The following is a 27,482-nucleotide window of genomic DNA, read 5'->3' as shown; positions in this document are numbered from 1 at the left end:
ATATATAATGTGTGTGTGTGTGTATATAAATCTTGTATCTTATCATTACACAGATTATATATCTATGTAGTGATAAGATACAAGATATTCTTTCTTATCTAATCTATCTTAAAATATTTTTATAAGATACATAATAATAATCATTTGTGCTATTGACCACAATCAAAGTTAACTATAATTAATAATTTTATTAAATTTTCTTTGAAGTCGATTTAGTAATTTTGACAATTAGCATCAACTTTTTTTTTCATTATCAATATACTGAGTATTATTATTATTTATGAAATAGATTATTTGGCCTTGTCATCAAATTTTGCTTCATATATTGATAAATATTTTTCTCATATAAAATTAACTTCTTTTAATGCTTAATTTAAGCAAAAAGTTTCTTGATACAGTGGGTATTTGTATAATAGTTAAAAATATAAGGTGTGTATAATTTTTGTAAAATCTGCTATATTCAAATTTTGCATTTTTGTTAACAGTAATGATAAAAATTTACTCTAGGCATAATTTATTTCTTTGTTTTTTTTTATTAATTTTTAAAATTTTTATGTTCAACTTTTGTTATGGATTATTATATAGATGAATATGTACACACTTGTGAAAATGTCCAACACAGCAGAATTTACTAAAACACAGATATATAATTATTCTACTTCTAATAGAAATTTAAAAGTATAGAATATTTAGATTCTATACAAATGATAATTACTATAATTTCAACAAATATCATAATAATTATATAACCACATTGTTATAAATTCTGCTAATTATGCTAACTTTTTACAGTTGTATATTTTTTATAAGTGATTTGTATTTATACAAAACTTGTCATTACATGTATGCAATTATTAAATAATTGATTTAAAATTATATAATTAATAAATTCTGCAAATTACTTAATATAATGTTTAATTTTCACATAGATTTCAACTGTTCTGTATTCAATTTTTTCCTCCTAAGTGCTATTAATTTTTTCTTCCATCTTTCTGTTTTTATTTCTAAGTCTTCGAAAAGCTAAAATAAAAAATAAAATGATATATTTTTATTTTAAAAAATTATGTTTAAATAATAACCATCTTACATTTTCATGTGCTAATTTCTCTGGATCATTTTTCCATACATCACGCATTGATTTGTTCATACCTGTATTGCTAACAGGTATTTCTGTTGAAAGAGGAGGATAAGTTGTCAAACCAAACATGGCTGCTGTATGAATATCTCCATTATTGTCTGTAGATTTCTATTTTAAAATTTATTATTAAATAAACCTTAAATTAAAAAAAAACTCTTAAATATATTAAATTAGCATAATATACTTCTTACTTCTGATTTTGTAGTTGAATGTCCTGATACAAAGGAATGTTGAGTAAAAGTGGGTGAATTAATTTCTTCTATAGCATGAGCACGTTTAATTTGTTCTGCAACAGAAGCAACATTTGTTTTTTGACTTGGAGTAGTATCTTGTAATAAACCTTTTTCTCTCAATTCGGCATCTGCATTAGCTAATTTTTTGATAAAAATGTAAATATTAGCTTACATATTTGAAATTTAATAAATTTAAAATAATGTTGAATTTATAAAATATTAAGTCTCCATTATTAAGTAAATAATATTCAGAATTAATGAACTGACATAAGACATCTATTTAAACAGATTTTAACAGATATTGTATTACATCAACATTTTCCAAACTGGGACTTGTGAACCCTCAGGACCCACAAAACATTCAGAAGATATCTAGTAATATACATTTATTTTCCTAAAAACATACTAATAGAATTAAAAGTTTCATTACAGAACATTACTTATTATTGATTGACCTGATCAGCGTGATTACAAGTTACTTCCTTGACAGAGCACATTCAAAAACAAGCATATACGTAAACACATAACATGCCTATATATAGGGATCTGCAAGGGGTCCACAGATACTTAGAGACTGCTGTATTACAATATCATGTTATATTAAAATTAGACATCTATTAGTAAAAACGTTTGTATTTTCACTGGACAAAGAATATCTAAATCAATGATATGGAGTCTAGATCTGATAAATCATATTATAATCAATTAATTTTGAGTATAATCTATTCCATTTAAACTTACTATTTCAATAACATTTATGTTTTTGACTTATATTCTTCACTTAATACTTATAATAATTAATAAATATCCATTTACTTTTAAGAAATCAGACAGAAAAATTGATGATAAAGGTAGCAAAATCACAGACTCTTTCAACTGAATTTAGCTAAACAATTTAGAAAATCCTTTATAGCTAAAAAAATTGGCTTCTTGATTATTTGGGTTTGTAAATACAGTAGAGAGTCATTAATCCGAATCAATTGGGGACTAGGGTTGTTCGGATTAGTGATTTGTTCGGATAACCGATTATGTACGAAAAAATATATTAACCTGTCCGATGTTCAAATTTTTCTCCATTGCATGTCACTTCGTGTTGAATTTTCGTCGATTTTAAGCCTAACAAAAATTTTTATAATAATAATCGAGGCTATTGTATCTTTATTTTGTACAAACAAAATAAATATATTGAAGAATATAAAAACATGAAAATTATACTTTAGAAGTAAACCTAGTATCAAAAATGTTCGATTCAGTACGACACAGTCCGACTGAAAATCGTTCAGATAACCAGCGATTCGAATTACCGGAGTTTGGATTAACGACTCTCTACTGTAAATACCAAAGTAGAATTGTAGAAATCTCTCCTCACTACAAGAAGTCTGATAAATTTTCTAAATGATAACAATAAATAATCAGGAATTTACTTTATTTTCATTTACTATTCTAAACTTCCATATTAGGTTTTCCTTTAAAAAAATATGTATAGTACACAAAATATACTGTATATATACATAGAGTCAAATCTCAGCACAGCAATTATCAATTTAACTCCCTCCATAACAATATAGTTCCTTATGCAAGTCATTAGCTTAACATAAAACTCCTCCAATTTACACCTACTCCAAAATAAGCTTTTGCCTTTTTATAATAATTAGTAATATAAAATTGCTTTTTAATAAAATCTTGTAACAGACAGCACCACTCCTAACTTTAACTTTATAAATTATGAATGTTAGGAAAGTCATGGAAGAGTCCTTGCCAGCTTTTTTATATATTACATTACATAAACAATAATCATTAATTGATTTAATTTTATGTATTTACCTGCTGCTTTCAAAGCCTGTTGTAATTTTAACTTTAAAGCTTCCTCCTCTTTCTGAAAAAAATGAATGCCCTCAATATAATAATTAAAAATATCAGATATTTGGATAATTATTAAGTATAGCAATTTTAAACCATAAAAAGATATTATGCTATATTATTAAACTATATCAAAATTAAAGATTGATTTAAAATCTTTTCTCTTTAGCTTTCTCTGCCCTATGGCACTAAGAGGCCTTTTAATCACACTCATATTTCATCATACCAACAATGGGAACAGCCATGAGCTGACATATCCAGGACATACTCATGAAGATTCCTGACTTGAATCCAGCTCTTGAGAGGACAGAAAACTCTTATATTTATCTTCAAAAATTTTTAACAGAAAATACTAATAATAAGTGAAAATGTTCTTTATTACCAGTAATGTTGGTGGAAGAGAAAATTTCAAATTCCTTGTGCACATCAGTTACTGTAATTATTTTCAGTTCAATTTCTTATATAATATTAGTGACTGTTTACATTCACTTTAGCCATTATTATTTAAAATTCAACACCAAAAATTTAATGAAATAGGAAAAAAGTCTTTAATAATTAATTTACAGAATTATTCTTCAATATTCTTTTTACAAAGATGTTATCTGATATAGAAAACCTCATTTTATTTCTTTGAAATGTTAACTTAAATGTAATTTACAGTAGAAGTTTGTTAATCTGATACCTATGAGATTGGATTGGGGCCAGGTTATTAGATGTTTTTGTATTTTTGCAAAATTTTATCAGTTATATGCAATCCAAATGCTGTAAACTTTGTAAACTGTACACTTTGTACTAGTACATACTATTGTTTACATACATTCTTTAATCAGTCTGAAGATGATACAGTTGAAAATTTTAATTTTCAAAATACTAGCAAATCAGATTATCATCAGAAATTTCCAGATTATTGGTTTGCCAGATGAATGAACTTCTACTGATTAGAATTTATTTATTAAAATTTAAATATATAATCTATGTATTCTAACCTTGGGCACCTCTTTCACGAGAAATAGTTCCCTCTAAAACTTTATATTCATAAGAAACAATGATATGTTTCGAAATTACTTAATCGTCAGTGGTAGTAATTAAAGGAATGAAACTTACAAATAGAGAAAAGGATATATATATTTAATGTTTTTGTATTATTTCAATGATTGGTTGAATAGGAATATGCTCTGCCTTCTTGTTCATTTTTCACAGTTAATATGGCCGACATTAGCGATACCAGTGAAGGATTTAATTGAAAATTGATAACATGAATTTAATTAATTGTTCAGATGAATAAATATTTTAATCTCTTAACTTCTTCAATGTTTACTTATATGTAAAACTTCTTTAAAGTTTTCTACTTGTCATGTTACAAGAATGAGAAACTGTGAAAGGATATATTTTGCCCAGCAGAGAGAAAAGACAACTGAACCTCTTCCCGTAGCCATGCACTAGCTTAGAGTAAACAGACTATAGTCATAATTCATATATATAGTTATATATAGTTTTTAAAATTTCCAAATCTTTACGAAGTTATTGAAGAAAACTTGAAACTCAAACAAGGAAGAAACTAAGTAGCAGTAAAAGTGCTCAGCAAGTAAATCACTATAATACAACACCTTAATTTTGCTGAGAATTAGATATTTTAATCACAAACGCTTTCAACCTGATTAACAGGCCATCTTCAGGTCTAAAAAACGATAATGGAACAGAAACGTTCCATGTATAGAATATAAATATTTAAATCAAAATTTTTAGAACAAAAATTTAAAAAATATACAATAGAGACGGAATAAAATATAAAATTAAAATATACAAGAGAATAAATAAAAATAAACTAAAAAATATAATATACATAATAAATCTTCCCATAACTGATTCTAGCATGAGTTTTCAGTGAATTTTTTAATCATGTATTTCCACGCCGATGACAGGCTCTCAGCATCTCTCGCATTCAAACACCCTTCCTGTAGCCTACTCTTATATATTTCAATCTTCTCCGCTGTCATTGATAAAGTGGGGGAAGATACTGGTTTTATAATCGTTGCCTCGTCCCATTTTACTATCGAACCTTGGACTTGCGACATTTGTGACAAAACCGTGGTATTGGATCCTTTTTTTACGTTATACCGAAGTTCTTTTAGCCTTACACCTAAGCTCCTGTTGGTGACGCCGATGTAGTCTTTCTTAACATCTAGTTGGATGTTTTCATAAGGAACTTTATAGACCCCTGGTTTCTCTTCTGTCTTTATTCTATCCTTATCATTTCTCAATATCTTATATAAATTTGGGGCTCTTTTTAAAATCATTCTTGCTTGTTTCTTATTAGCCACTTCTTTCATAATACTGCTCAAATTACTGTTATACGTAAACTTCAAGCGTCTATTGTGATCCGTATTTAATCCTTGTTTCTCATTGTTCTTTTCATATTTTTTGAGTAATCCTACTATGGTGCTTTTCTTGTAGCCTAGGGCCTGAGCTACTTGCAATATTCTTTCAATTTCTTTATTTCTGTCACCGATTCTATCACAATACAAATAGGCTCTTCTTATCAAAGTTTGAAACGCAGCCATTTTATATCGATATGGATCCATGGACTGTGCTGGTATATATAGCGGGGTGTGAGTAGGTTTAACATATACGCTTGTGGACAAATGATCTCCCATGAACTTTATATTAATGTCTAAGAAGTGCACACTCACGGAACTTTTTTGCTCTAACTTTAATCTAAGACCATCTTTGTTATTATTGATTTTATTCAAAAATTGACAGGATACATGAATTTTTGAATAAAATCAATAATAACAAAGATGGTCTTAGATTAAAGTTAGAGCAAAAAAGTTCCGTGAGTGTGCACTTCTTAGACATTAATATAAAGTTCATGGGAGATCATTTGTCCACAAGCGTATATGTTAAACCTACTCACACCCCGCTATATATACCAGCACAGTCCATGGATCCATATCGATATAAAATGGCTGCGTTTCAAACTTTGATAAGAAGAGCCTATTTGTATTGTGATAGAATCGGTGACAGAAATAAAGAAATTGAAAGAATATTGCAAGTAGCTCAGGCCCTAGGCTACAAGAAAAGCACCATAGTAGGATTACTCAAAAAATATGAAAAGAACAATGAGAAACAAGGATTAAATACGGATCGCAATAGACGCTTGAAGTTTACGTATAACAGTAATTTGAGCAGTATTATGAAAGAAGTGGCTAATAAGAAACAAGCAAGAATGATTTTAAAAAGAGCCCCAAATTTATATAAGATATTGAGAAATGATAAGGATAGAATAAAGACAGAAGAGAAACCAGGGGTCTATAAAGTTCCTTATGAAAACATCCAACTAGATGTTAAGAAAGACTACATCGGCGTCACCAACAGGAGCTTAGGTGTAAGGCTAAAAGAACTTCGGTATAACGTAAAAAAAGGATCCAATACCACGGTTTTGTCACAAATGTCGCAAGTCCAAGGTTCGATAGTAAAATGGGACGAGGCAACGATTATAAAACCAGTATCTTCCCCCACTTTATCAATGACAGCGGAGAAGATTGAAATATATAAGAGTAGGCTACAGGAAGGGTGTTTGAATGCGAGAGATGCTGAGAGCCTGTCATCGGCGTGGAAATACATGATTAAAAAATTCACTGAAAACTCATGCTAGAATCAGTTATGGGAAGATTTATTATGTATATTATATTTTTTAGTTTATTTTATTTATTCTCTTGTATATTTTAATTTTATATTTTATTCCGTCTCTATTGTATATTTTTTAAATTTTTGTTCTAAAAATTTTGATTTAAATATTTATATTCTATACATGGAACGTTTCTGTTCCATTATCGTTTTTTAGACCTGAAGATGGCCTGTTAATCAGGTTGAAAGCGTTTGTGATTAAAATATCTAATTCTCAGCAAAATTAAGGTGTTGTATTATAGAGAAACTAAGTAGTCTTCTATAAATTAAATTTATTTAGCAAAACAAAAATAAGGAATAATGAAATATGGTAAACCCCATTAACACGTTCACAGCATTACAAGGCACATGTGACTCGTATGGACATGTTTAGTTAGAGCGACAGGCATAATTGCTTGTTTTTCTGTGGGGCGGCGCATATGTTTTGATAACATTATTCTACAAACATCATACTTGATATATTGATATTATTTTATTATGAGCAATAAAATATATTAATTTAATAGTATGAAGCATGGGTGACTCGTGCTGTCCTGTATTAAAATAGACTACGAGTCACCCATGACTCGTAACACCCAGCAGCTGCCTAAACGTTTATCTACTGACACTGTAAACGTATTAACTAAGACTTTGTATATAACTCAGACAAATCTTTTTGAAATATTGTATAGTAATTTAAAATTTCTTGACAATAGAAAAATTATAATTATAACAAATTCATAATTAACAAGTGCTTTTGATATCTGGAAGCCTTTGAAATACTGTGCATTATATTACAGTAATTAGTACATTCTAATATACTGTACTATCATAAAATTTTTTGAGTTTATTTCCTGTAATAATAAATTCAGCAGTTTAACCTACTAAAGCTCAGTAAAACTTCTGCATAGAGCTATTTTAATAAATTATTGTACTGTATATCCACCTTGTCTTTTTCCATGTCATCAGAAAAAATGCCCTGCTAACTCAGACAACCTACACCCTCTATCAATATGAGTTAGTGGGAGTTAACTGTATATTAATAATATTAATGCAAGTAAATACAGTAGTGAAACAAAAATCGGAATCAATTGGGGACTGGGGTTGTTCAGATTAGGGATTTGTTCCGATTACGGATTATGTACAAAAAAATATATTAACCTGTCCGATGTTCAAATTTTTCTCCGTTGCGTGTCGCTTCATGTTGAATTTTCGTTGATTTTAAGCCCAACGAAAATTTTTATAATAATAATGGAGGCTATCGTATCGTTAAAAATTATTTCTGCATTTTGTACAAACAAAATAAATATATTGAAGAATATAAAAACATGAAAATTATACTTTAGAAGTAAATTTAGTATCAAAAATGTTCGATTCAGCACGACACAGTCTGACTGAAAATCGTGCCAATTACCGGGGTTCTGATTTACTAGTCTCTACTGTAGTACTGTATATTATTTTTTGAATTCAATATAAAAAGGAAAAATTAATTAAATTTAATAAAATGGAGAAAACAATGAGATTGGCATTATATGTACGTTTTCTTATTGCAAGTACTTTTGACGAACCTATAGTTGTCGTCGTCAGGCGAATACAGAAATTTACTAAAAACAAATGGAAATAATCCAATGAAGAACAGAACACTTATAATTCAAATTAAAACTTTTGTGAAAACTGTTAAGAAGACACAACAAATATTCAAATGTGTGTGAAATTGAATGAGCAGTAAGTTACGTAATAAGTGAAGTGGCGCATGCATGGATCTAAGCTCATGCTATACGTATAATGAAGGATACTGATAGTTGCTTAACCGCTTATACAGCATGACCCATACACTGGGCAGATCGAGGGTAGGAATGTTGCATGTCCAAGGTAGTAGTAAGAAAGGACTCCCATATAAGAACGAGTTTTTGATTTTTGCAGCTCTTGAGCATAATTGTTTGGGACCATAGCAGACTGTTACTCTGCTCAAGTAGCTTTTTCATAAGTTCTGTAGTGTGCCTCCCCTTCACAACATCCTCTTGGTATTTCGCAAGGTGGCTAGCAAGCATTCTAGTACTGGCCCCGATATACCTTGTGTTTACTCCTGTTGCAAGATTCTTCAGTGGAACCTCATAGACCCCCAACTTCTCAAGAGTAGAAAACTTGTCCCTATCATTGCAAATGAACTTGCATAGATTTGGAAGTGGTGATAGTGGTAGGACAAGGTTATGTTGCTTAAAAATATGGCAAATGTATATAGAAAGAGGTCCAAGGTATGGCAACGATGTTTGGACCACAGAAATTTCCATTTCCCTCTTATTGCATAGCACAGTGCTTAGAAGTAGTGATTTTTTTTACCATATTGAGCACATGCATAAATTTAGCATGCGAAAAACCAGCAGTGCATAGCACCAAACTAATATTGTCTAATTCAATGTTCACCAGCACTTGCAAAGATGATAGTAAGAAAGCTCTTCTGATGAGGGCAGCATTAACATATCATGAAAGCTGAAAGGCCTCTGCTGGGATAATGTATGGTGCCACGTTAGATTTGTAGTGAACCAAGAATTGTGGTTTTTCGAAGAGATTTACATATGTGCAAATCTAAGAACGTTATTGCTGCATCATTTTCTTTCTCCCAAGTTGATGAAAGAATATATACTTGAGAGTTGCTGTATGAAGGTAAAAAATGTGTCATCTATGTCATCCCACGCTATAAGGACATCAACGTAATGCAAATACAGCCGCGGGTAGTGGATGGCAAGCGGGGAATTGAATGTTCTGTGTTCATTGAATTATATGTGACCTGTTCTTCATCAGATTATTTCTGTTTGTTTTTAGTAAATTTCCATATTCGCCTGACGACGATGATGACTATAGGTTCACCGAAAGTACTTGCGATAAGAAAACATACATATAACGCCAATCTCAGTGTTTTCTCCATTTTATTATACAGTATTTGGCATGAAAATCAACCCATTGATTATAATTAAATGTAAATGTAATAAGCACTTATTTATTGTGACATTGTGACAATGCCAAGCTGCAATTTTTAATCATATTTTTTAAATTTATTTAATTTAAAATATATGCTCTCCACCTCAAATTAGTAGTGTCTTGTCCCTGTACATCACACTTTTCTTGTTAACAAGCCTCTGTACATCATACATTTCCTGTTAGCAATAGTCATGCTGGTCATCTATCTAACTCCTTTCGGGGAAAATTTTTGAACTGAAATAGTATGGCTTCCAGTATGGAAGTTCAGATATAGTTAATCAAGGTTTCCATATCTGGTCTCAGATTTCTATATAACTCCATTCTCAAGATTAAGGAAGGACAGATGGATGGACAGATGACAGTGAAAATTAATAAGTACAATTTTTTCAAATTGCTACCCAACCAATAAAATTTCATTTTCTCATGAGTATCAATATTCTAATAGAAATAATATTAGATTAGAGTTTCTAAAAATTTCTTTAGAGAAAATTCCAGATATTCAGTATCAAATGAATACTGACAGTGTCATACATTAATGAGATGTTAATGGCATATTATTAATATATGAAAATAAGATATTGAACACAAATGATTTAAATTATGTGTACAGTACTTCAAAATTACTTTGATTAATAATCAATTAAATATTAAAAAAATTGTAAAAGATTGTAATATAAATAAATTTATAGATGATGGCTCAGAATTATTGAAGTTTAAGATAAAGAAAATGAACAACATACCTTATGAACTGCAAAGTGTGCAAAAGACTGGTGTGCAAAGAAAAAACAAAACAAAAATTCACCATGAACGTTTTCGAACTCCCCAGAGTACTTCTTCAGGCATTAAATGGATGTTCAATGGAATGTAAAAGCTTTGGAATACAACCATTCGAACAATTGTTCGAATCTGACACATGAGAAATTTTAAAAGAGGAGTTGGTTTTGTCAATGGCCTGGCAGGCACTGATTGACATCAATGGTCTCTGCTAGGCATCTGAATGTGCAAGTGTGACATGACTCTTAAGATTTCACGTGCATCTGATTTGAACGATTGTTCGAATGGTTGTATTCCAAAGCTTTTACGTTCCATCGGACATCCATTTAACACCTGAAGAACTCTGGGGAGTTCAAAAACGTTTGTGGTGAATTTTTGTTTTGTTTTTTCTTTGTACACTGCTCATCGTTTCGTAAGGTATGTTGTTGACTATACCCACTGTTGTGTGTTGTTATTTACTACTTAAAGAAAATGAAATAAAAACCTATAAAATTTTATTGTTAAATAATTATCCATTACATGTAGATGAAAGTTGATTACATGAAGGTAAAGAAAATTATACAAAAATTATTTATTGTGACATTGTCACAATGCTGGGCTGCAATTTTTAATCATCTGTTAACTTAAAAAAAAAAAAAATCATGATTTCCACTCCAGACCAGAAGTTTGTATATAGTTAATCGGGGTCTCCAACTCCTAAGCTTTCCATATCTGATCTGAATTTTGGTGATATCTTGGCCCTACAAATCATACTTCTCCTGATAACATCTGAGTCATATCAGTATCTAACTAACTCTGTTCTAAAAAAAAATTTAAACTGAAATCATGTGACTTCTGGTCCAGACTGGAAGTTTGTATATTGTTAATCAGGGCATGGCACATACACGAGATGAACCAAGCAGGACAAGTGATAAACTTTAGAGAATTGAATAAAGTTTTGACAGCACAGAGGGTGTACTTAATATTAATATATCAGTAAAAAAAAATTTACGAACGGTAAAAGTAATAGGCACATTTTTTTTGGCCTTTTATGTCATTATTTGTGTTATTTTTATTTTCTTTTTATTTTGTTATTCCTTGTATTGTACTTATCTATTCATATTGTTCTTAAGATGATTGTACTTATTGATACTGGACATGCACAATAGACGTAAAAGACATTTTTAAAAATGTTCTAAAATAAGTTTCATTCATTATAAATTGGAATTATTCAATTTTTTCCTGAAGAAGGTCAATCAACTGATCGAAAGCGTTAGAAGTTTAAATAAAAAAAACTGCATCTTAAAGGATTTTTGTTGTTGGTACACAATAATGAATTTTAAAGGACATTAGTATTTTTATACAGAAAAATATGCTTTTACTTACCATTTTAGAATTCTGTACAGTTGATGACTTTTGCCTAGAACATTAACAACATGATTTAAGATGTTTAAAACTTATTTGAAAATTTATATAGGCATTATAAAAAAAGTAAGCTTTAGTGGAAATGATATCAACCTATGAGGTGAATGGGATTTTGATCTTGATCGTCGTGATTTTCTTGAATTATGGGAACGTGAATCACTCTGTGAACTCGATCTAGAAGGTTTACTTCTAGAACGAGATCGTGATCGACGCCGAATTGATCTGGAATTATACCTAGAATCATGCTTTCTACCACCAGAATGAGATCGAGACCGTCTTCTACGGGAACGTTCTCGAGACCGAGAACGACTCCTATGATTTCTATCTCTTGATCGGGAACGACTTCTATGAGATCTTTCTTTTGACCATGACCGGCTTCTGTGTGAACGTTCTTTGGATCTGGAACGACTCCTTCGGGAATAATCTCGTGATTGGGAGCGACTTCTTGAATTACTTCGACTGGATTTATAATGCTTTCTGTCTGAAGTTGAATCTTCACTATCAGATGATGATGAATATCTATAAAATTAAATTATAAAATGATTTACATTTTTAATTGCAATATTCAAGTATTAATTTAAATATATAGCATTTTTGCAATAAAATGACTTTTATTAAATTAATTAACATTTGTTATTCAATATATTTATATAATACATCAATCATTATATGTTTGTGAGAGTTTCACTAAAGATTAAAATTTTTGACGCACAGTGTAATAGCTGTAACAGTAACCAATTAATCAGTAGGCAATCAGTAATCAGCTATATTCGCTCCTAGAACCCTATTAATTGGTAATTGGCAAACAAAGTACTAATTATCATTTATTATTAATCATTACTTCCGTTAAATTTAAGTTGGGGAGAATTCCTCCTTGTAAGTTCATGCCATTATATTATTACAGTAGAGCATCAATTATCTGAATATTGATCAACCAAAACGTCAATTAACCGAAAGCTTTCCAGTTGGCAAATTTAAATTTCTGCTAGTGCTGTGGCACTGCAATCTTTGGCTGTCTTGGGCCACTCCAATATTATTTTTGTTGGTGTGTGTGTTTTGGCTGGCAGCACTGGTGCGACCATGAGAGGGTACTTAAGGACACGCCAGGATTTGAACAAATTTCAACATGGAATAGGTTAATATATTTTTTCGTACATAATTGGTTATACGAAAAATCAATTTTCCGAACAACCCCAGTGTCCCCAATTGATTCAGATAATTGATGCTCTACTGTAATTACAGTAACCTAAGAATTGGTTATTCTTGATTTGGCACTTTAAAGTAGACCAAAAACATTAGAATTTCAATATTATATTGAGTGAATAATACATTTTAAAGTTGAACATTTCAAATCTTCAACTGATGAAAACCTATGAACTTAAGATGAAAACATTTTTGTTTTATTAAACTTTTTGCTGGAGTTGATTTCTAAGATGTAAATTTATTTTCTGAGTTTGTGACTTTAAAAAACACTGTATAATGTATTGGCAAAATTTGAGAGAATTCCTAATAATCTAATATTGATAAAAATTGTTTCTGAAAATGTTTTTCTTAACCCGGGTGAGGTCGCAAAGTTCAACAACTTATAGAGGTCGCTGCGGGTCACCTCGACCCGCATTTTAGATATTAATTTTCTTCTTAACAGTTCAACTTTTTTTACTTTTTTCTTTTAAATATTATTTTTCATTCTGTTTAGTAATTTAATAAATATATATGTTTAGTTTGTAAGCCTTAGTTAATTATTTATTAACATTCGAATTTACATATTAAATTTTGGGGAAAATTTTTATAAGTATCTGAAAAATTTTAACTATTTAAAAAAACATGAAATAATTAGTGATGATAGAAGTTATTTTTATAATAGAAAAGATATGTCACTTTATGATTTTAAAAAATTATATTTATTTTATTTACATTACATTAATAATACAAATTTACGCATACGTCAAGGGTCGCTGTGGGTCACCATGACCCAAAAGAGCCAATATCTCTTAATGTGTTCAGAGAAACTGAGTAACGGCGATACGTTCAGATAATAACAATAAATTTAGGAAGCTACTGTGAGTCACATCGGTAAAACTTAATTATTAGCGATTCAGTCGATCATGAAATAGGGGGTGCGGGTCAGAATGGGTCATGCGACCCCTCCCGGGCTAAACCCCTCACATAACCAATTTGGGATCAGGTGTCAATGAGCTAGTAAAAAAAAATTAAAACAAAAGTGCAAAACACATAATAAATAAACATAGTTTAAATTATGCTATTTACCAGTTTTCAATTTTAATCTTAAATAATTTTGATTTGTCCAGTTCATTAATCATTTTATAAAATTCATAAAATTTATTATAGGACAATTTAATAAGTTTATACTTTTGTAGCCAATTACACTATCATTTTTGTTCTTGACTGCCAATGTTCTATTATTTTTTTTTTATTAATCAAACTTTTTTGGTCCTTATGTTTGAACGAGCCATAGCTGCTAGTCCCATCAAATAAATAAATAACTTTTTTATTGTGAACAAGAACAATGAAGATGGAAATGGGACATACATTTTATTAGCACCTCCACAAAATCTGTTGCCCTTTCCCAGAAAGGGAAATGATAATTAGTAATTTGTTTGCCAATTATCTCATTTCAAAACATGAGTTTTAGCCACTGAAAGTTTATGAGCGCAGCTTATAACCAGAAAATACCTTTTAACAATTTATTTATTCTGAAAAATGTTTATTTAATAAATTTAATCTGTGTATCAGATCCTTTAGGAAGCTAAATCAATAAAAGCTGTATTTTCTTTTTCATCTTCTGGCACTGCAGATGCTCATAGAGAAAAAACAACTAGATCCAAAAAACTCAAATTTTAAACTTAAACCTTTGTCGTCATCAGTAAGTGCTCATGAAACTTCCAAGTCAATAAGTCAAAGTTCATAGGATTCCCCTATAGAATTATTTTACTTTCATGGCTTAATTTTATGCTTGTAAAGGAGAATTGCATCAAAACAAATGATTTTTATTCAAAATGTTAGCCTGAGTAACAAAAACTCAAATTTATGCAAATTAAAAATTTTTATAATGATTTACTAAATGGCATATTGAAAGTGTTTGGTTGGCAGTGTTGCTGAGTGCAGTGGCATAGCGAACATAACTAGCGCCTGGGGCATGACACTTTATTAGCACCCCTCCAGAAACACATATAGTTTGTCTTGGAAACCATTTGGGCGCCCCTCTGCAAGTGGTGCTCGGTGCATGATAGCACCCTTGCACCCTCCTTGTTACACCACTGGATTAGTGCTGACAGAACTATGTGGCATTGTCTTAAGTCTTGATGTAATAACACAATCATTAACAACAGTAATATCTGAAATGTAAAAAAATTGCACTAAGTAAAAAATTAATATAACTCCTACGAAAGTTAATTTATAAGAATAATTTCACTGTCTTCTAAATTGTCATGGAAGACAGTCAAATTTTTTCCTTAGGAGTTTTACTTTGATTACGGCAAAAATGTTTGAAGCATTAAACTCCCAAGTTTAATGCAAAACAATAATTAAAATCCAACAAAATAAATAACCCACAAGATTTTTATTATTGTTTCCTACATTTTGCTTTGAAGTGCCAAACTATCTTTACCAAAGAAAAAAATTTGACTTCTAAAAAATCGATCTTCTAACTCAGATATTTATGTTTGGATATAAGTATTTGCTTATCATCCTGTAAACAGATTAGTGTATTTTGCTAATGACTGAAGTCAAAATATTAGTAGTAGAAATATTAAAAAGCAAATGGCAAGAAGTCATGTGACTTAATTTCTCACTTTGTATTGCAGGATAAATAAACTTTTGTTGCTTATATACTGTATATAATTCTTATTAATTATTTATATAATTAATTGGATAATCAACCAAACTGTTTATCATGTATAACTACTTCAAACTATCAATAAAATCATTTGAACAAATTGCATTAACTTTATTTAAAATTATACAAATATGCTTAGATATGTCATTTCAATATTGTCGTCTTTAAATTACTGCTGATATATATAATCCTGCATTAAAAATATTACAATATATTATTTATTTATTAGTAATTTACAAGGCAGAATAGCAAACAGCAAAAAGCAGCTTTCCTCGTGAAATACAAATATAGAACTTACATCATAATATTTAAGAACATAAATAAGTAAATTTAAATTTAAAACTTTAATAGAAAATAACAATAAAAACACCAAGTTAAATATTAGATTTTTACATAATTTTTAACTGATAAGATCTACATACAACACCAAATCAGACTGTACAGTACATCTAAAAAAAGATCTTTGTGCACTAAATAAACTCGGAGAAAAGTACATATTAACAGGGATGGAGAGTCGGAGTCAAATCTTATTATGAGTCGGGAGTTGCAGTCAATTTTAAAAAGATACTGACTTGGGAGTCGTGTATCTTTCCATCAACTCCCCATCTCTGCATATAAATGCAGAATGTGTAATATGAAATGTGTTGCTATTATCTGCAGGAGTTATACCGTTAAAATATTGATAAAATAATAATCTGTCAAAATAAATGTTTTTCCAATGATAGAAAATGCAAATGAGACTGAATTAAGCTATGGGAAATAAAAAAAAAAATGTAAATGACTGAATTTACAAAACAAAATTTTTAAAACGTATATACCAAAAACTGTTTAATAAAGATCCACTTATTACATTTTCAACTAAGCACTTTTGGACTTCATTTGTCTATCTCCAGTTTGAATGTTTCAAATTCTTCATGGACATTTTATTGGAAGTATAGTTGTATCCACAGACTTCATCACATTCATAATTTTCTTATTAAATTTTTCATAATTTTATTACAGATGAAACCTGTAGATGCTAGGAACTACCATGCTTATTCTTCTAACAGAACATCTATGGAAGAATTCAAAACATTCTAAAATGTCCAAAGAGGAATCTGTAATATTCAAACCAGAAATCAACTCTGAAGATAGACAAATATAGTCCAAAAGAGCCTATTTGAAAATTTTATAAGTGGATCTCCATTAACAGTTTGGTATATATTTTTTACCTGAAGAAGAACCCAGGAGGGGTTTTGAAAACGTTTGTAGTGACTGATATTGTATGTTACGCACCGGTTACGGGTTTTTCGTGAGTAACATTTTATTGGTATATATGTTTATTGTGACGGATGTGAAGCCAGGATTTCACCCTCCGACGGGAATATGGCTGTCAAACCAGGGCCAATAAATCGATGACTTACTTTGTAAACAGGACCGGGATGCAAAGAAACGGGGGTGTGATATGATTTAATTGTCGCATTCCTGGACCTAATTGACACATCCTGGTCATAGATTGTGGAAGTGAGTGGGAGATGAACCTCCAGGGAAAGTTTGGTGGTCACCTTACACAGAGTTTAAAGCGGGAATTGTGGGTGCTCCTTCGGAGGGAGCAGCAGCTGGGACCGATTGGACCCAGCTGCGTCTTATCCAACTCAGAAAAACACATTAGACCAAAATTCATGGGACCATCGCTCAGGAAAGGGCATGACCCAACCCAGAGGGAAGTAGCCCAGATGGGGGTGTCAGTCAACCCTGCGGCCCAAATCACATCATTAAAGACCAATCAAGTTATAGGAGGCCACTGTTCAGACCAACCAAAAACTTGTTACGTGCACGTAACAAGTAGACAACAGCTTTGTCCACATATGCCACGGACCCAGACATAATACCATTTTTTGAAGAAACGCAAATTATAAGAACCACCCAACATCAAGAGCATTTGAGAACATTAGAAGCGATCGAAATTTTTAACGCGGATTGCGATGCAGGATGCATTAATTTTAAAAAAGAAAAAACCTCTCCACAGCATGGCAGTGCCTATTGGAGGACGAATCGGGAATGATGCAATAATATACTCATAAGTAAAAGTTATTTTATGATGACGTGCACTCGACGTGACCCCATTGGCTGATTATATTTTTTCATAATGGCGCGTGAATTGCTTCCTTTTTACAAATTATTTGGAAGGAAAGCACGCTATAGTTTTAAAAAACCTTTGAATCCGGTTTCAACGAAAAACATAAATAAGCCTGATGAAGATCCCAGAAGGGGAGTCGAAAATGATTGATTTTGGGAAGTTTTTGTACTGGTTATTGGTTTTTGATGTGAGTACTGTTTCATATAGAGTGATTTGGGGTATGATGGCAAGTGGGGGAAGATGCCTACTTTTTGATATTTACAAATGGTGACATCAGATATTGTCATCTGTTTGTATGATGAATCGTTAGGCCAATATTGAGTGCGGAAACCTGTAGTTGGTTACCGTTACCTCATTTTCTACATCTGAGAAGAATAAAAGCAAGATAAGAACAAAGTTTTTGTTGTGAAATGTTTCTAGAATCATTTTAAAACTAAAAGTTAAAATAAAATTTATTAAAAAATGCTAAAAACAATTAATGTGTGAGTTAATGTTCTAAAGTTTCCATTGTAAGCTACTGCCGATCTCGATCGGACATGCTAGAACATGTGACTCCACTAGGCACCTTACCCTGACAAATGGGAAAGATGCCACATTTTTCATGGGGTAACATGCCTATTTTTTGTTAATTGAATTCCAATATGCCTATTTTTAATAAATTTTTGTTCTCTTGTTTTATTGCAGGATATGCATAAAAATTATATAAGGACGTCTCAAAAGGTTTTTCAACTGAAAAAAGCTTTCAGCTAGTTATAGAGCACGTTAGAACGGGCGGGAACTTAACAATACTTATACTGCGCTGTTATACTTAATATGAAGTACTTTGTACTACATATGCAATAAATTAAATTTGGTTAAGATATTCGAAAATTAATTTTATGCAATTATATTTGTTATCTTACCCTAATGGCATTTGGCATCTCACCCGGATACTTGGGGTGAGATGCCTAAAATGCCAGACAGTAAAAAAGTCATCATTGCAAACACAATATACAATTATTTTTCATATACTCCAAAGTTTTATTTGAAAAACATGCTCAAAAATATGATATTTTCGTTAGAGGCCTCCAAAACCCAAATTATCGCTATCATTTCCTTCATAAGCGTAATGTTAGGCATCTTCCCCCGAATCACTATACATAACTATTTATTTCCCCCAAACATATTTATGTAGCTAAAGTTAGTTTTAACTAATGTTAAAAGTTAAAACTAGTTTTATCTAAAATCAAAACATGTACAGCAGTAAATTAACTAGACAAAACGGGTTTTATGTCTAGTTAAAACTAGAATTTACTGCTAGTCAAAAATGAATTTGAGTTAAAACTGGTTTTAACTAGACAAAACAGGTTTTAACAAAGACATCCAGTATAAACTAGTTAAAATGCATTCTAACTAAAAATGGGTTTTGACTGTAACATATACAATGTTTAAAATCAAACAGCATCATTCTAACAGTCCAAGTATGAAGCCAGTTTAGTTCAGCACCTGAAGCAGGCCTTGGTGAAGGCTGAAAACGTTCGGAAGTTTCGCTTAGTTCAATACTGGTAAAAAAGGTTTTGTTTGTGACAGTTTTCTTCTAAACTGTATAATTGTTTGAATAATTAATTTTTCAAAATTAAATTTTGTCTAGAAGCTTAGCATTTAGACTAGAAATGTCCAAAAATAGAAGTCATGGAAACTTTTTGCATTTAAGGGAATTTGGGAGCGGTCAGATCATAGACTTATATGAAACTTGTTTATCAACTAGGGATATTTTTGGTAGTGTTGGTTGTGGTTGCATCCATCTGCAGTGAATAGAATATAGAACCAATTAGTTACAAACATCCACAGACCAAGCTCAGGAGCTTGAAGATTGACCAGAACTATTATTATAATATGAAACAAAAGTAAGAAAGAAATTTTGACTAGATCTACTTCAGATTTTAGCATAGATCTGAAATGTTTATTTATTTTATTTACATCTTCCAGCATTTTACTTACAGGAAAAAAAAATTTAGAGAAAAGATTATTGTGGCAAAAATTTAAACATTTTTTACTGATATGTTGATATTTAAATATAACACTAAAGTGAAAATACTTATTATTTTTAAACAAATAATACAGTATATGTTAATGCAACAGTTTTCTAAAAACCAATATTTTATTTTATTTTTTCCTTTTGTTTTTTTCTGCAGATCAATCTTTTTCCCCTTGTAATTCTTCAAACTTTTGATAAAAGAAAAATTTATTCACTATAAACTATACAAAAAACTTAAACAAACACCTTAAAGTTCGCTGAGAAAGTGTTTGTTTAAGTTTTTTGTATATTGAATTCTGCTGGGTACGAGTGTGGTTTATAAACTATACATTACCAAAATAATATTTTAATAACGTATAGTTTATAATTTCTAATTAATTAATAATAAATTATTTGATTAATCTCAAAAATTGCTTAAGCACATGAAAAAATAAATTAAAGATGGTAATGATTTTGGCTAACAAGCCATTTTCAGCCAATGGATTCACATAATTCTAAAGTCCAGAGATTTGTTTGACCAAATGCCATTATCATAGGAATGGAGATCATATGACATAGTGCATCAATAGTAGTGTACAGAAGAAAAATTAAAATTTATGAAAAAATAACAGTTTCTGCTAAAACTAAACTAAATCCAAAGCACTGGAACTAGATGTCACACATCTATAGATACAAACCATCTTCATACTCCAGGTAGTGGCTTATCAAGCAAATTTTATATGCTATGACAATATATCACTATGCTTAAATATCTGCTACAAGAAATATTTTCACGTTTCAAAATGAAAACAGTGTTCAACAGTAACATTTTCATAAGATATACATTGACTTGATGAATAAGATGACACCCTTGAATGAGAAATAAGCTGTCAAAAATATTCAAATAGAGAAAAAATAAACAAAAATAATGAGCTGACTCATGAAGTCTCATAAATGTACTTTAAAGTTGTTCATACAAGAGTACCAATACTAGAAGTGTTCTTTACTGGGGCAAGGAAAACAAAAATCCATTTCCCTTGAGTAAAAGTTATGAATGAGCTGGCACTGCACATTTGGGCATCATAAAATGTTAACTTTCTTCATGAATTCACTGGTGAATGTCAAAAAACTCTCTTAGGATATTTCAGTTTCTGTTGTTCACCATATCTGTTTGGTGTATGTTAACAATCATTGTTTACTGTCAACATACGTAGCAATATATATTTGTACTCATATGTATAATTATATATATATATATAAATATATAATATAATATATGTACTGTACATTACAATACTCTCACTAATTCAAACCAAAATTGTTCATTTTTCTGCTAAATGTTGTAGCTGAAAATAAACAGAAATTATGGGTTAATTTTTAAAAATATGTCAAACTTGTCTGTAGCCACTTTTTACTTGCTTTTCTTTATATATAATCCACTAAAGCAGAAATTCCCAACCAGGGATACATGCTTGGTGATTTAGAGGAATGTGGAAAAAAAAATTTAATAATGGAGGAGAATATACTATAAGAATATTTGGCCTTTGGCAATGTCATGGCATTCAATGCTTAGTTTTAAATAAAAATATAATTATATTTTTATATTTAGCTATCCTTCCTCCAATGCTTTTCAATTAAAAAACTTTTTTTATATGTAATTCTACAGTGTTGTCAAGGCACCACTGTTTGATAAACACATGAAATAAAACTTATCAAAAATGTGAAATGGGGAATAAAACTTAGGAAAATGGGTTGACAAGGAGTACGCAAGTCAAAAAAGTTGGAAATTGCTAAACTAAACAATCCTTTACAATAATTAGTTTAGATTAGTTTGCAATGTATTTTATTTTGTCATAATTGAATAATAGTAAGTAAATACAAAATATTTTGATTCAAAGCAATAAAAACTTCAAAAATAATATTAACATATCCTTCCCAAAACATTTTAAGGCTAATAAAATTTTTGCAATAGATAAGTTTTCATGTTCAGCTTCCATTTTATGCTACCTAGAGAAAAACCTTAAACAGTTGTTTGCTGATCATTTACAAGTGCTAAGTGAACAATGCAAAGTAATTTTTTTTAAATTAAAACAGAGCTGAAAATATGAGTTTTCATTACAAGAGAACATTACAGTGGCATGCAGTGACATTTGATGATAGAGAAGCTGTGCAGGCCCTGGATAGAATCAATGGAAGCATTGTATGATATTTTGGTGTGTAGCATCATGAGCTAAACTGCATGAGGTTGGTGCTCTGTAAAGTGCATGTGCAAATGCGTATAATCTGCCTGCTTTACATGATTCAAATATTTTTGCTGTGGAAGCTATCTCATATTCAACAATACAGCATTTCCATAGGGAATATGCATATACAAATTTATATTCAAATATACAATAGCAATCTTATCATTTTTTTCACATGTAGTATTGAAATTTGTAATAAGATACATAATGTAGTTATAATAAAATATTAATCAATATATATTATAAAAGTAAGTGTACAATGTGCATGATGCTAAAACTCAAAAACGAGTCCTGGTACGATCAAGGGAGTTATATGGTGTGGTAGCCCTCTATCCCCCATCCATGAAGAAGGTTCAAGTTTTTACCTGAAGGGTGTGCTGTTGAAGATATAAGGGCTGGAAATTTCGCCCTCTAGAAATTTCCCACTGACCATTTTACCAGTAGTCCTAAGCGTTGGGAAATATGCCAATGCTTAGGACTACTGGAAAATGACAACCACTGGGAATTAACACTACAAGAAGCCTCAATCACAGCCTCAGCTAAACAAATCAGAAACTTATTCGCCATAATTCTAACAACATGTAACCCATCGAATCCAAAACAGCTATGGGACTCCTTCAAAGAGAGTATGAGTGATGACATACTGTACCAAATCTGACAAGCTCATCTAGAACTGGCCATCGAATTCAACGACATCTTCAATGAAACACTCATTCGCCTAGAAGATAAATGTTTAGCAATAAAAAACCAGACCTTAGTACAACTTCGGATGCCAGCACCACGAAAAGATGCTTTCAGTGTGCTAAACTTCAAAATTACAAAGGAAAAAAGCTACATCAACAAACTACTTCAATACATTGCTCACAACAAACCACTCCTCAATGACAATAAAAAAAAAATTTACAACATTATCATGGACCGGATCAACAACAACACTGGTGGAATTATTACTTGGACGCACCAGGCGGCACTGGGAAAATGTTTCTAATAAATCTATTGCTGGCGGAAATATGTGCTAAACAACACATCACACTTGCATCATTCAGCATTGCAGCCACACTTATGGAAGGAGGACGAACTGCCCACTCGACCCTACAACTACCGTTGAATATAGCCAAAGAACAATTCCTGGTATGTAAAATCTCAAGAGGATCTGGACGGGGTGAACTTTTAAAACAAGCTAAAATTATCTTCTGGGACGAATGCATAATGGCACATAAAAAATCACTCGAAGCCATGGACAGAACATTACAAGACTTGCAAGGAAACTCTAATGGGAGGAGCTCTACTCATACTCTCAGGAGATTTTCGACAAACACTTCCAGTTATCCCCAATTCAACACCAGCAGGACGAGATCAATGCATACTTAAAAAAAAGTCACATCTCTGGCCACACATACAAATACTGCGACTAACAAAAAATATGAGAGTTGAACGCTCGAAAGACGAAACAACAGTACATTTTGCTCAAAAACTTTTACAAATAGGCAAAGGTACATATCCCACTGACCAGACGACCGGCCTCATTGAACTCAACAGTGATTTTCGCAACATAGCCACTACTGAAAATGAGCTCATCGACCAAATTTATCCAAACATTGTTCACAACTATACCAATCCGGAGTGGCTATTTCAAAGGGCAATTTTGGCAACTAAAAATAATATTGTCAACGACATCAACTTTAATATTCAAAAGAAAATTCCCAATGAGGAGAGAATATACAAATCGATCGACACAATGGTAAATGTTGAAGAAAGTGTCAACGTCCCTACAGAATTTCTAAACTGTTTGCAAGTACAGGTAGCCCTCGGTTTATGCCGGTTCAATTTACGCCGCTGCGCAATTCGCCATTTCGCGGTGTAATTCACCGATTTTCCCTATGTTAGACTGATTTTCGTTTCAGTGTTGACGTATTTACCGAGCCGTGACATTGTACATTCGTTAAAACAAAGATTTTTATTGAATATATTTATTTTTTCTGTTTAATATTATTGGGTATGTATACATTTGCATTAAATTAATATTAAAATACTAAACGTTTAGGTACCCATGAGTCAAGTTATTAAACTTAATAGTCCAATAAATGGCATCCGAATCCATAGCGCCAATGAATATATCCCGTATCAGTTCATTCAAGAAAACACCTTACGATGCAGTAGCACTTCTGGCGATCATAAACTATCGTTAGTGAGACAAATCTACTACTTGTTGGCCAGACGATACTTTTTTATTAGCCAGAATATATCTATCTCTCCTTAGCCACCTTCAATTTTCCCACTCAAACTGACCTTATATATGCGCTACGGCAGCCAGCGGTCAACCAATCAGTGTCTCCGATTGTCTGTAGCTCTACGTCAGATTAGCATATCCTTTCAACTATGGAAAGGTTGACGGACGAACTTTGTGAGTTAGACAATAATTGGGAGCAAAATGCAAATGTAAAAAGGAGCATCATCGCATCCATTCAACCATATTCTGAAATTCTTAATGAAATAAAACAAAAATCTAAACAATTAAAGATGGATACTTTTTTCCAAAATGTGTAAGAGATCCGAAACTTTGAAATCATTTGTTTTTCTTAAGATTTTTTAATAAAAGCATTTCATCATAAAATACATTAAAAAAATTAAATTTATAATACAGTATATGTATTTTGTATTATATTGTATCAATAAACAAAATTATTTGCTTATTTTTCACTTATGTAGAACCTAACCCTATACCTCACTGTAAATATGGGTTCATTTTACGCCGATTCGATTTGCGCCAGCTTTTGTAGGAACAGAACTGCAGCGTAGACCAAGGGCTACCTGTACCAGGAATGCCATTACACTGCCTTCGACTGAAAATTGGATCTCCGATCATACTACTCAGAAATCTGAACTCACCAAAACTATGTAATGGAACAAGGATGATCATCAAACAGCTATCAAATAACATCATCAAAGCCGAACTTATGACTGGAAAGGACAAAGGGGACACAGTATTTATCCCCAGAATACAACTGATCTCAACTAAACTGCCATTCCGATTTAAAAGACTGCAATTTTCAATCAAATTAGCCTATAGTTTTACAATTAACAAAGCGCAAGGACACACTTTAAAACATTGTGACATCAACCTCAAAGACTGCTGCTTCTCTCACAGTCAACTATACGTAGCTTGCTCTCGAGTAGGAAATTTGAAAAATTTGTACATATATACCCTGGATAACAAAATGAAAAATGTTGTTTATAAACAAGTATTGTAAATAGTTAGAATATGTTTTCAATAAAATTTTTTTACCTCTTATATTTTAAAGTTTATCCTTTTATTCCAACTACCACACAATCTCATATCAACTCCCTGAGCAAAGCCGGGTACCCCAGCTAGTTTAAATAATTCAAAGTATGTTAAAATATGAAAATAATCATGAAATATGTATTCATATTGTAGAAAATACAAGAGAAGCTGTGCTTCCACAGCTTCCATGAACAGCACACCACTGGAACATTATATAGTAAACCTTGCTAAATTGAACTGCATTAACTTGAAGCTGTCTACAGGTCTTGGGCACAATATGTATGGTTTCTCATATAATATGGTCTCATTAAGTCAAAATCGTTGGCACTTGAACCTATTTTTCCATGTATCCACAGCCCTTTGATGGCTCTGTGATCTTCATTTTTCTCTTATATTATGTGAACACAGATGATTAAGATAAACAAACACTATGGTTCTTGTTAAACACAATCTCAAATTGAGATTCTTTTGCTGTACAGTTTATTACTGCTGTTCTGATTGAGACACAAGGAGAGAACTTAGAAAATGCTCTCAAAAGAGTCATAAACAGTAATCAGTTTTGTAACCATTCTGTGTACAAATTCTTGAAACATGCTTGATAACAGAAAAATTACCATTTTGAGAAAACTGGATATTAAACTCATTAACTCAAAACTCTAACATTAAGTAGAGATTTTTTTACCCCCTAAACTTTGACTTAACAAGGTTTTACTGTATTAAGATTTGTTATTGATTGTAAACAAACTTCAAAACTGACAATAACCTTTAATCCAGCAGTAATTTACAGCTGGATTGTGTTGAATTAAAATTTTTCATTAACTTAATTGGTTATCATAAGATTCAAATTAAAAAATATTTCTGTAGTTTGAATCTTATGATAACTGATTAAGACAATCAAAATTATTAGCTCGTAATTTACAGTTGGGTTAAACATTGTCTTCAACCGAGTACAGTAGAGCATCGATTATCCGATCCCTGATTAACCGACCGCGTTCTAGTTGGCAAATTCAAATGTCCGCTAGTGATGTGGCGCTACAATATTTGGTTATGTCTTGGCTACTTTAATATTATTTTTGTTAAATTTTTGCATGTTTTAGCTGGCAGCACTGACTCGACGATGAAAGGGAGGCTGGTATTTAAATCAGGCCTAATACACTATATTAATAATGTATTTTTTCATACTTTTTGGTTATCCAACCAACCCCAGTCTCCAATTAAGTTGGATAATCGATGCTCTACTGTAATTCAGTTTGTCTGTGTTTTTTATCTACAGAAAAAAAAATCACAGCATTTAAATTCCTGGATCCACTTCTCGCCGTTATTCAAGTAACGTATCGAGCTTATAATTAATCCAACAGTCAATAAATACAATATCATCTACTATACAAACTTGAAGATTAAGATTTTAAGTAAACTTATACAAAGCATTATAAGCCTATGTGATAAATGCCATCAAATGATTTATCTGATTTAAAATTTCAGCAATGATATTCACATCATGTTAAATGAAAAGTGCATCTTGCATTTAACTTAATATTAATTTTTCAAATTTTTTTTTATTCAAAAAAACAATAATGTTTGACATAATTCTAAGTACTGTATGGCTATTCACTAATTTATATATGTTAAGTGTCAAATAGTTAGATAATTTGATAAATTTATTACATACTCATAACAATTGCTGCTATATTTAAACACACATTAGCTCAATTATATATGTATATATATTTATACATTGAATGTATAATCACCTTTTTCTTTTTTTACTTTTCCTAGATCTCCTTCGATGGTCACTGCGATCGCTGTCCGAGTTAGAACTATCGCGGCGTGGCATATTTCAATGGAAAGTTTTATTCATTGTTTTGAATAATAAGATTACCAATTGGACACTAAGCACACTTCTCTACATCAACAAGCTAATGAAGCGCCAT

General features: G+C 31.1%; 1 protein-coding gene across 2 annotated transcripts; it reads right to left on the bottom strand.

Moving 5' to 3' along the window:
* On the bottom strand, positions 1-27,482 carry LOC136988567 (serine/Arginine-related protein 53-like). Of its 2 annotated transcripts, XM_067286469.1 has the most exons (8): positions 27,303-27,482; positions 12,148-12,573; positions 12,016-12,049; positions 3,196-3,247; positions 1,330-1,508; positions 1,088-1,246; positions 901-1,020; positions 1-673 (listed from the first exon to the last, which is right to left on the bottom strand). In XM_067286469.1, the coding sequence occupies exons 1-7, from the start codon at positions 27,383-27,385 to the stop codon at positions 922-924; spliced, it is 1,032 nt and encodes a 343-aa protein (XP_067142570.1). In that variant the 5' UTR covers positions 27,386-27,482; the 3' UTR covers positions 1-673; positions 901-921. The 2 variants fall into 2 exon arrangements, with proteins under 2 accessions (XP_067142570.1, XP_067142569.1); XM_067286468.1 differs by lacking the exon at positions 1-673 and having other exon boundaries at positions 899-1,020.

This window comes from Centruroides vittatus, unplaced genomic scaffold (assembly GCF_030686945.1).
Source record: "Centruroides vittatus isolate TY-2023 unplaced genomic scaffold, ASM3068694v2 scaffold_3315, whole genome shotgun sequence".
Lineage (NCBI taxonomy): Eukaryota > Metazoa > Arthropoda > Arachnida > Scorpiones > Buthidae > Centruroides > Centruroides vittatus.
The sequence above is the reverse complement of the archived record's forward strand: the minus strand, read 5'-3'. Positions and strand labels throughout refer to the sequence as shown.

Excerpts from the sequence above, each read along its gene's own strand:
- LOC136988567 (XM_067286469.1), bottom strand. The coding sequence starts at position 27,385 with ATGCCACGCCGCGATAGTTCTAACTCGGACAGCGATCGCAGTGACCAT. Across the intron at positions 12,574-27,302 it reads AAAAGTAAAAAAAGAAAAAG|ATATTCATCATCATCTGATA; the intron begins GTGATTATACAT and ends TTAATTTTATAG. Across the intron at positions 1,021-1,087 it reads AGAAATTAGCACATGAAAAT|CTTTTCGAAGACTTAGAAAT; the intron begins GTAAGATGGTTA and ends TTTTTATTTTAG.